The sequence below is a fragment of the Primulina tabacum genome, chromosome 10 (genome assembly GCF_025594145.1).
Source record: "Primulina tabacum isolate GXHZ01 chromosome 10, ASM2559414v2, whole genome shotgun sequence".
Taxonomy (NCBI): Eukaryota; Viridiplantae; Streptophyta; class Magnoliopsida; order Lamiales; family Gesneriaceae; genus Primulina; species Primulina tabacum.
Window position 1 is genome coordinate 5,011,559 of NC_134559.1, and position 12,258 is coordinate 5,023,816.

Sequence of the window (12,258 nt, forward strand, 5' to 3'; positions counted from 1 at the left end):
CTTTTTCCAATTTCTTCTATTTTACCTTCTATATGAAATTCAGAAGAGGTAGCTCCCACACTAAAAGCACAGTCTTCATTGGACTCTTTTAGGTAGCTTTTTCCAATCTTTTCTTCTGATACAGAGCATATGCATAATTGATTTTTTTGTCTTTTTACTTAATCTTTTCAAGTCACATTTCGTATGAGTCAATGTCATGGAGTACATGATCATCCCTCAACTACTTTGTGATTTAAACATATCATTAATCATGTCCAAGTGTGTTTAGATTAAATAGAACAAGAAGTTGTAAGTGCATCAGAAGATTGTACATCATTGTGATAACAGTATGAATGTAATGCAGAATGCCAAAATCCTAAAAATGCACACGCATGTTAGGTGTTGTTCGAGATGTTGTAACATTTGGGACAACATCTATGAATGATCAGGCAGAACACATGCTGAGAGATTTACTAAGGTTGGAGAATCTCTCAAAATCTAATGCTTTTGTGAAAATGTCAGCCAATTGGTTATTTGCACCAACAAATTCAATCCGAATCAATCCTATTTCTACTAAATTTCGAATAAAGTAATGTCTAATGTCAATGTGTTTTGTTCGAGAGTGTTGTACTGGAATTTTTGAAATATTGATTGCACTAAAATTATCACAGTACACAACTAAAGTTTCACTTTTAAGTCCATAGTATTCAATCGTTTGATTCATCCACAAAAGATGAGTGCAACCATTTCCTGCTGCCACATATTCGGATTCAGCAGTTGAAAGTGACACAAAAAGATGTCATCATGCATTTGTTTTATTTGTTAACCAAGAAAGAAACTTAATTCACCAATCATGCTCATTTCAAATGTAGATGACATGCACTCAACAAAATTATCAGCATGCTTTTGAGATGAGGAACCAAAGATTATATCATCAACATAGAATTGACAAATAAGAATCTCACCTTTAGATTTCTGAATAAAAAGAGTTTTGTCTATCTCACCTAGTTTGAACCTAATTTTCAGTAGATATTCACTCAATCTGTGAGTACAAGGAGCTCATGCAAATAAGTCCAGCCATCTTTCGGTAATCTACTTTTTCTTTCTTTCGAGTTTTGACACCTTCATGCATACTTCTAATTATTTGAGATGATGGATGGTTTTTCTGAATTTTTCTTGGAATATTCTGTCCATCATCTACTGCGTCATCATCGCTATTCGTTTCGTCCTCATCTTCAATGACTTCAGTGTCACGTGTTGTGCTAGGTGTTGCAACATCTGGAGCAACATCTGCATTTTCCAGTATGATTGGAATTTCCAGTAGGTCTTCCACATCATCTTCAGCTGTTTTCTTTTTCAAATCTGCACAGTCATCAAAAGCAACATTAATGGATTCCATAATAGTCCTAGTTCGTAAATTAAACATGCGATAAGCTCGATTATTAGTTGCATATCCCAAAAACAAACACTTATCACTCTTTGAATCAAATTTTGCAAGTTGATCCCCGTCATTCAAAACATAGCACACACAACCAAAAACATGAAAATATTTAAGGTTAGGCTTATTTTCCATAATTATTTCATACGATGTCATAGTCGAACCACTTCTCGAATACACCCTATTTGAAATATGACATGCTGTGTTAAGGGCTTCTGCCCAAAAACGCTTTGAAATGCACTTTGAAGTCAACATCACCCTTGCCATTTCTTGAAGTGTTCTATTCTTACGTTCGGCTATCCCATTTTGTTGTGGTTTCTTTGGAGCAGAAAATTCATGTGAAATATCTTTCTTGTCACAAAAAGATGAGAATGAGGAGTTTTCAAATTCCTTACAATGATCAGTCCTTATCCTTCTCACCTTCAAATTATGAAAGTTTGTAATCCGTGTGACCAATTTTTTAAACACATTAAAAGTGTCTGATTTCTCCCTAATGAAACTTATCCATGAAAACCGTGAGAAATCATCAACACAAACAAAGGAATACTTCTTACCTCCAAAACTTTCCACTTCCACAGGACCCATAAGATCCATGTGTAGCAATTCAAGGCAATGTGTTGTCCCAAAGTAGGGCAACATGTGATGTGACACGCGATTTTGCTTACCCTTTTGACAGTCTCCACAAAATATGGTGTACTAGATGATAGGTTAAGCATACATCGTACAGCATCGTACTTACTCAAGTTCTTAAGGGTTTTGAAACTAGCATGTCCAAGTTTTTGATGCCATAGGTCGAGTTCACTAACTTCTGCATGTTTGCATGAACGTTCTTCATCTATTTGGTAGCAATTGTCCGAAGACCTTGTACCTGTCATAATGCACAAGTTAGTTTCATCAAACACTTCACACGTATGTTTATCAAACTCGACATGCAAATTATCATTACACAGTTGGCTTATGCTTATCAAATTCGAATTTAATCCTTCAACATGAAGCACATTATGGAGCTTTGGTAGTTCTTCAACATTTAATGTTCCCTTTCCAACAATCCTTCCTTTAGCTCCCCCATCATAGGTTACTCTACCACCTTTTTGATCAACATAATCAGTAAGATGTTCTCGTGATCTTGTCATGTGGCGTGAGCTTCCACTATCAAAATACCAATGACCTACGGTGTTAGTCTTCAATGAAGTATAGATAACATTACAGTAAGTTTTTACCTTTGGTACCCAAATTTGTCTTACCGTAGGTCGATGGTGGGAGGTGTTGCAGGAAATGTTGGGCAACATTCGAGGCAACATCTGACTCGTCTTTTGATTCATGTGGTCATCCCTGAGTTTAAAACAGTAAGGCCTGATATGTCCAGGCTTAAAACAGTAATGACATACACACCTGCGTTTTCTTTTCTTAGGGACATGTGCAGTGGATTGTCTTTTTGGTGGAGAGATTTTGATTGGAGATGTAGGTCGTGTGGATGTAACATCTTTTTCTTTCACAAAGAAAGTCGACTTGGATGATTCACTAATCTCAAACACACCGTCTTTGAAGCCTAAGCCCTTTTTATTATCTCTTCCCATTAAAAGTATGGAATCAAGCTTGGATGTGCTCGAATTGAATTTGGATAATGTTTCAGTTGTCTTTTGAAGCTCTTCTTTGGTCTTACCCAGTTCTAAATTCTTTTTGCTCAGAATTACTTCAAGTTTGGCAACCACGGCTTTTAGATTGGTGTTTTCCTTCATAAGAGTTGAGTTAAGCTTGTTTCTTTCGGTACAATCCTCAAACAACTCTTCATAAAGCTTTTAAACACTCACAAGAATCATCTCTTCATCATCAGCTTCCAATTCATCATCTACACTCGAATTTCCAGAAGCTGTAGATTTTAAACAAACTGATTTTTCGCAGATGTTGCGGCCAGGAGTGCCAACACCTAGGCCAACACCTAAAGGGTTCACTTGCAGCCAGTGTTTCTCTTCATTCCTTGGTCGAAACTATTGTTGGACATGAGGTTTAGGAGCTGGTGGTCGAAGTGCTGCGTTTGCCAGTGATGTGTCTATTTAAATATTTCTGTCAAACAAAACAAAAATCAGAATCAACACTTATTATATCAAGAGTAGGCTCTGATACCACTTGTAAGAGTTGTATTGTTCGACAGATAGTACAAATAATAAAAATATCAGAATATGATATAAAATAGTGAATTTGTGTTTAATCAGAATTAAGTGTTGTGCCAGATGTTACAACATCTCGGACAACATGCAGCGAAATATTATATTTTAAAACATAAATTGACTTTAAATAAATAGATGGACGAGATTAAATTTGCACAAATATAAATACTTGTGCGGTGCCTTATGGCAAAAAATTAATCACTAAAAAATCAAACCGATTACAAAAACCTATCACTAGTGATTATGACAAAAATCAATTTTCTCAACAAGTTGAGAAAATAAAGCTTTCTAAAAACAACCAACAATATTAGAACGTGAACAAGAAAGCAAAAACGTGAGCCAAAAACTTGAAACAACAAAACCCGATCTTCAGCCAACTTCGTCACGGATGTTGTCTGCAAATGTCCCCAACATTCAAGGCAACACGCGATTTCTGCACTCTTCAAAACAACAGCGTCTTTGTAGGATGTTTTTCTTTGAGAACCACAACATGCAACGTGCACAAGATATGCAACATGAAAACTTTCAAGCACAGAGTGAAAAAACACGATAGCAATAAATCGAAAAAGCCGCCCACGAAAAATACTCCACTGAAAAACTCCACCACTTAAAACTCTCTGAATTTCTCTTCATCTCTCTCAGTCAATGCTTTTGAATCTCTATCTCTTATTTATAGCCTTCATCTCTCCTAGAGTTTATCTTCCATAAAGAAATCTATAAGATATAGTAAACAAGAATTATATGAGAAACAAAATCAACAATACCATATCGTATAAATCATTATCATAAATATATATCTAGAAAGCTAAAATCCAATATTTCACAAAATCTTATCAAGAAACAAATTAAATTTAAGGAGTATATTATATAAAATCTTAACATAATTATCTAGAAAGGCAAAACCATAATTAAATATTATACCCAATCAAATTAACAAGGAAAAGATAATATTAGGGAAATCAATTTACTATGAAAATTATATTTCCCTTCAACAAAAATTTATGTGAGACGGTTTTAAGAGTTTAAAAGGATTTTTTATTTGTGTATTATTTTTTATTGTGATATTGGTAGGGTTGACTCGTATCATAGATAAAAATTCGTGAAACCGTATCACAAGTGACCTACTTTTGTTTTATTGCGGTTTATTCTGTCAGCGTAATTAACAGATCAAACAACCTTATTCAGGTAATAATAATTGTACTAATACATACTTCTGCTCATTTTGTGTTTTTAACATATAAACAGCACTTACTTAATTGCATTGTTAATTTATTTTCTACTCTAGCTATATGATTGACTCCAAAATTTCTTGACTTCTGATGTGTATGCATTGTTAGTGTAAAGTTTTCGTCTTCAAAAAAACTCTTACAAGACAATATCACAAATCATGAAAAAATATTATTTTTATATTAAAAATATTATTTTTAATGTTAAGTAAGAAATCGGATTCACCCATCTCATACAAAAACTGCTCTATCTTTCATCTTTGTTGTTTGATTCATTTGTGCAATTATCAGATATTTTCTTCTCTCCTCCGAGAAAAGTCTGGGCCGACCCATTCGTGGTGAATAACTTGAAAAGAGGTCAGGCCCTTTTTCACTTCTTTGTCAAATTTTATCATTATTTTTTAAAAAATTATATTTCAAATATTTTTTTTACCTTTTAAATCGGTTAGAATTTGTCAAAAAAAATTACGAAGTGCGATGGCACGATCGCTTGGATCGAACTTAGGTTTATCTCCTGTTAAAAGAGGTTTATGTCGCTATACAAGATAGTGACGTCGGCACTTGGTGAATCATGTATTAAGTTTATTATTATTTTATATTTGCTATGGACATGTTTAGTTACCTTTAATATTGTTTTTTAAATCCATAATATAAAAATTAAACTCTTAAAACACTAAATTTCATCAGGTATTTAATTTCCTTGTTTAAAGAAAATTCATAGGCAAAAATTTGTGTGAGACGATCTCACGGGTCGTATTTTGTGATACGGATCTCTTATTTGGGTCATCCATGAAAAAGTATTGCTTTTTATTCTAAGAGTATTATTTTTTATTGTGAATATCTGTAGGGTTGATCTGTCTTACAGATAAAAATTCGTGAGACCGTCTCACAAGAGACCTACTCAAATTCATAATCAGTATGAACTTTTATTGTTTATTTAGGAGTAAAAAATCTAATGTTTGAAGCGGACGGAGAAAAAGGTAAATGGAAAGTAAAATTTTAATATTAGATATCATTATATTCATTCATCAGTACTTAATATTACTACTTATATCGCATAATAAATCCATCTCACACTTGAATAATCAATTTTTTAGAAACTAACATAGATTAGGAATAAACATTTTATCTTATTCAATTTTGAAAATTTGGGAACATGAAGCCGTGTTATTCATATGTTCACTGGATAAATTTTCAAACTGAATACAATAAGATACAAATTACGTCAACTAGATAAACAATACCAAGCAAGCGAGGTTGGTAAAGAATTGAACATGCGAACTCCGGTCTTGATATGGAGTTTGTGAATATATATATATATATATATATATAACTTGTGAAAAGATTTTGATAAATTAGGGAAAAAAATCAATCTGGTATAAAATCAATCAATCAAAGAAAGAAAAGGGTCCAAGGGGTTTTTTAAAAAACTTTTTTCCTTCCTAGTAACTTATCTTATTAATGCAAATTGATTTCTCACCAAAAGTAAGGCCCGTATTTATATATAATTGAAAAGAAAGTCCAACCGATTTTTTCTCATTCTTCTTGCGCGATTAGTGTAGAATTTATTGAAATCATTTAACTCGTTGGTTTTGTATGCTTGTCATACATAGTTGCACATTTAACTATGCATATATTCAATTGTTTTTTTTAAAAAAAAAAATTTATTCAAGAAGGCAGGGCCCCTTTTAAGATCAGTTCATGATTTAATGAACATGAAAAAAATTATTTTATATAATACATACACCCACGTGCATTTTTTTTTAAGAAAATTGTATTTTTGATCGTATAAGTTTTTCTTTTGTAACTGTGGTTATCTATATTTTAAAATTACAATCTCAATCATCTATCTTTTTAAATCAAGTTTAATCATTTTTCTTACATGACGCTTACGTGATATCAATATGACATTAATGTAAAACTTATGTGTGCTTTTTCACATCATTATTTTCGTTGGAAAAAAAAGCTAAATTTACCAAAAATCAGAATATGCGAGACTAAAACTGAAATTTGATCACAACACATGTGACCAAATCCTTAAAAAAAACAATAACAATTTAATTTTCTCTTTTTTGGGAAAAAAAAGGACTTTATTGTGGGATGCAAGCAATGTAGAAATATATTACTAAAATGGGATTTCACTATGGAGGGAGCTCCATCTTGGTTCAATTAATCAACAATCAACCCTGCATGGAGTTGTCAATAAATAGCTGCGGCTGATAACATTTCTATACGCACAATTCATACAAAAACTTATCGGGATAACATATATACAATCATAAGAAATAAGGCCAAGCCATGGCAATTATCTTGCCCAATTCTGCCATGCAAGACCTTAAGGTCACATTCCAAGAATCCACGCTGGTTTTCCCAGCACAAGAGTCAGCTGAGAAAAAATCCATCTTCTTGTCCAACATAGATCAAATTCTAAATTACAGAATCCCCACAGCCAATTTTTTCTCCGCCGACCCGAAGTTCCCACCCGAATCTGTGGCCAAAAGACTCAAAACTGCGCTGGAAAAAGTGCTCGTCTTCTTCGACTTCATGGCCGGAAGACTGAAGCTGAACCAGGAATCCGGGCGGCTGGAGATAGAGTGCAACTCGGCCGGGGCTGGCTTTGTGGTGGCCTCTTCTGAGTACTCACTTGAAGAGATAGGCGAATTGGGTTGTCCCAATCTGGGATTCCAGCAACTTGCTGTCCACTCTCTAAAGAATCTGGTGCTGTCTTCCGCTGATGATCACGATGATCAACCGCTCTGCATTTTTCAGGTTATATGCAAGCAAAACTTCCTTTCAGCTGCGGTGCCAACAGACATCCGCAAGGAAACAAATTTAAATTATAAAATATATTTTGTTCCTAAAAACTACAAGTGTATATGTACCTTCCAAATAAATCTTCTGCCGGCACCACTTTTTGCCTTATAAATACTAAATGATTTATATATGATGAGAGAGACAAATAAAAGAATATTGTTAGTTGTTTTTAGGAGTTATAATATATATGAACCTGTAGAATCCTCTCATTGGAGCTAACTTTTGAAGTTGAGTTAGTTCCAAGTATCAAACTTAACATTATATCAGAGTCAGATTTCATTGTTACGTATTGCACTACACATAGTTGGACCATTTATTGTCTCGTAAACGGGCGTGAGAGAGTGCATGTGTTAGTTATTCAACATCAGTTGGATAAAATATTTGGGGGTTGTATACATGAAATAATGAAGTTTATTGCAATTGCAGGTAACATCATTTAAGTGTGGAGGTTTTGCATTTGGAATGTCGGTGAATCATATACTGCATGACGGAATAAGTGCTAAAATTTTCAGTGATATTCTCGCTTCCCAAGCATTGGACGAAGACAAGCCCTTCCCTTTCACTCCATGCAACGACCGCCGCCTCCTTGCTGCCAGATCTCCGCCCACTGTTGAGTATCCACATCCAGAGTTTTTCAAACCTCAACTCCCCGATTCCAGCCCACCTATTTTCGACTGTAAACGGGAAACATTGGACTACATAATCTTGAAATTCACACCAAATGATATCACCTATCTAAAACAGAAGGCAGCAAAAGATACAAAGAAGAAGATCTCCAGTTTCGACGTGGTGGCGGCGCTCGTGTGGCGATGCAAAGCCTTGTCGTATATGCAGGACCACAACAAAGAAGAGTCAGACAGAGTGTCCACTTTGCTAAACGTGGTGGACTTAAGGTCCAGGCTGAATAACCCACCTCTGCCTCTGCCATACTGCGGCAACGCAGTTCTGCTTGCTTATTCATCCGCAAAATGCTCAGACATAGAACACGGGTCGTTCTCAAATCTGGTTGAAATGGTGTCGGCGGCTCCGGCGAGAGTGACGAGTGAGTACGCAAGATCTGTCATTGATTCGATGGAGATACACAAATTACTCCCATGTGGTGAGTATATGATGAGTTCATGGCTAAAATTAGGGTTTGATCAAGTGGAGTATCCATGGGGGAAGCCATTATACAGCTGCCCGGTGGCCAGCCATAGGAAGGATATCTGTTGGATTTTTCCTGACAGCCATGGAATCAATGCCTTAGTTTCATTGCCTCCTCCGGACATGGACAAATTCAAATCCCAGTTCCAAAACTTCTTTATTTGAACATGATGTTTATTGTTCACATGAAATGGATGTGACCACGCCAGAAATTATGTATCTATAATGTAATAGCTTTTTAAAAATAATAATAACAATATGTAATATAATAGCAGTGAAGAAAATGTGACATTCGTGACTGCGTGAAAAATTACGAGTGAGTCGAAGTCTTTTCAGTTGATATGTTTTTATTTTATTTTTGTGTATATCTGTATATATATAAAATCAGATTTTTTGCCAAAAATAGTAATTTTCCGTCAAAATGTCATTTCTAAAAAAAGAAATATATATCATGAATATTGAAATGTGTACTGCAATAAATGATAATTTCATTTATTATTTGCAATCAAATTTGAATTTAATTCATTTTTATATTAATCCAAATATAATTTATGTATTATATGTCTTTTATTATTTTTTATTTAAAATGAAACTAAACTCTATTAAAAACATAAACTACATTAAAACTTTTGCATTGATTATATCAATCAATTTAATTTATGATATGATTTGAAAAAATTATTTCTCATTAGTTTTATTAAATTTGATTTAAAAATATTTATTTATCATATGTTAAAAAAATAATAATATATATAGTTTCTCAAAAATTAAAGAACTAAATATGTATTTAGGTTGGTGGTAGACATTAATATTTTAAACACGATAAGAACCATGTCATTAACTTAGGATAACACAATTAATCGACATACATTTATATTTAAGAATTTTTTTCAAAATTAGGGAAAAAATAGTTTCTTATTTTTATTTTTATAATTATATTTTTTTTACAATTTAAATATCTATTATTTTTTTATAATAATTAATTTTTAATAATATCATCCCGTGCATCGCACGGGTTAAATACTAGTATATATAAAGAGGAACTAGGCAGATAAGGTTCTATTGTAAGGAATTATTGCTCGTAAACGTACAGAAAATTAATTGAAACATTATAATGTGTGTATCAGAAGTTAGTGTTGTGCTCTGGTGTTGTTAACACGAGTACACAACATGCAGCGGAAATTAAGTATTAACACACAAATATAATTTTAATAAATTAATATCAGATTTAAATTATGTACAAGTACGAATACTTGTGCGATGCCTCATGGCAAAAAATTCACTAGAAAAGTTATGTAAATCGTTTACAACAAAACAATACTAGTGAGAATAACAAAACCAAATTCCTTGACACTCCAAGGAATTAAAAATGCATCAAAATAAATCACATAAAAACTAGATGCATAAAATAAAAAACGTATTGCTTAAAACAAACACAACCACTCTTCGATCAACACTCTGCGTCAGTGTTGTTCTCGAGTGTTGTCAACACCAATCAGCAACACGGTATATGTGAATAAATCACACAAAATGTTCAACACGAAAATCTTCAATATCTGAACTCTCTGTGTGTTCAGAAAAATCCAGCAGCTCTCATACGCTGTAAAGTGATCAACCAATCACACAAAAACATCTCGTCAAAATATAGGTTCGGATTTTGTTTTTTTCTTCTATGTAAGCGCTCCTTTGCCGACCTCACGAAAGAGTCACATCAAAAGACTCACACGAGAAGCTTCAAACGAAAAAGACTCTCTTCTCTCCAACTCTCTCCTCCCCACTTCTCCTGCGGCCGTGAATTTCTTCATCTATATATAACCAATATTTGACCTAAAAAGCATTCCATAAAATAGTCCAAGAAAATATAGAAATAAGATTTTTATTAGAGATAACACTATTTTAAACATGGATAAAATATCTTTGAGATAAAAATTATATTAAAAACAAATCATATAATATTTAGATATAAATCAAGCAAGATCTTATAATCAAGAAATAATTAAACCAAGATATTATCATTTAAAATTAAATCAAGCAAGATTTGAAAATCTAGAAAGACAAAATCTTAAATTGATAATATCAATTTAACAAAATAATAAAAGAATAAAATATTCCTTTCATGTATATCGAGTTGCTTGGTTGATTCTCCATTGGATCGTATCCACTATCATCTTCTTGCGGGATAATTTCGATCGAAACATTAACTACCTCCACTATGTATAGGCACTGGTAAGCAATACGTGCGTTGCACGTGAAACACATATTATTTGAAATTATTAAACGATCTTGGAAATTTATTAATTGAAATACGATAACAAAGATTAAATATTCAAGTCTAATTTGTTTCCTCCATAAGAACTCGTAAAATTTGATATACATATTGAGCTATAAACGATGACGAATTAATATATGTTTGTAAAAATACTTGCAATTCAAATTAATATCATGTCACTTCATTGGAAATGAAAATTTTATCTTATTATTTCATTATTCTCACATCATTTTTTAAATTTCTTGTTTAATATAATCTCTTGATCTTTCATAATTTTTATAAGGTTATCATTAAACTTAATTATAATATATATTTACTTACATTATAATATATCTCTACTTACATTTAAACATATGTTATTTGTCCATATTATTTTGAATCGATTATTTTAATAATAAATATTTTTCACGATATCGTTAATAAAAAAATGGCTAACTCAATTACAACGAGAATATTCTTCTTATTCATATTTTTCTATCGTATTTATTTCTAGTTCCATATTCCTTATTCATCATGTGTATTTCTTTCATATTTACATTTCTTTGAGAAACAACAAGAACCGCTAACTCAGGCACTTGAAATCATCTGAGCTCAAGAACTACAACAAATAAATATCCTATTCTTGTAATCACATTGTTTTATGTTACCATGAAATAACATACATTAGATATTCAAAACTCACAGAGATTGATAACTAATATAAAAAATAGTTTATATTATAATTAATGTGCAAGATGAAAGATGAAATTGTTTTAATACATAAAATTAAAAAGCAACATTTGAAATTCAAATAAAAAATATTATTTTAATGACGTTTGTAGATTTTAAAAGTCTAGAGATATTCAATTAAAACTTTTGCATATTCTATAGAAGTCTAGTGGTATTCAAAATAGACTTTCATAGAGTTTTAAAAAATCAAGTGGTATTCAATATTGACTTTTAAAAACTCTATAAAAGTCTAGAGGTATTCAAATTTTCAATAGACTTTTAATAACTTCATGTAATTCATTAACATACAAATATTAAAGCCTAAAGTACAACTATAAATTGTCAAAAATTGTATTAGGTTCAACCCAAAGATTTGGATGGATTTTTAAAACTTCTAACTCATATACAAGCTATTTATTTCTCTCTCACTCGTTTCACATCACATCTCTTTTTATCTTCTCTCCTCAGATGGGACATGGCCCCCGAGGGACTTAATTCTTAATAATTGAATAG

General features: G+C 32.3%; 1 protein-coding gene across 1 annotated transcript; it reads left to right on the forward strand.

Annotated features, from left to right (window-relative positions):
- The first annotated feature begins 6,994 nt into the window (after nucleotides 1-6,994).
- LOC142505799 (acyltransferase GLAUCE-like) lies at nucleotides 6,995-9,078 on the forward strand. Its single transcript, XM_075618906.1, has 2 exons — nucleotides 6,995-7,580; nucleotides 8,052-9,078. Exons 1-2 carry the CDS (start codon nucleotides 7,110-7,112, stop codon nucleotides 8,931-8,933), a joined length of 1,353 nt encoding a protein of 450 aa, XP_075475021.1. The 5' UTR covers nucleotides 6,995-7,109; the 3' UTR covers nucleotides 8,934-9,078.
- Nucleotides 9,079-12,258: the final 3,180 nt, after the last annotated feature.

Coding starts and splice junctions, on each gene's coding strand:
- LOC142505799 (XM_075618906.1), top strand. CDS start 7,110: ATGGCAATTATCTTGCCCAATTCTGCCATGCAAGACCTTAAGGTCACA. Junction 7,581..8,051: donor AACCGCTCTGCATTTTTCAG/GTTATATGCAAG, acceptor TTGCAATTGCAG/GTAACATCATTTAAGTGTGG.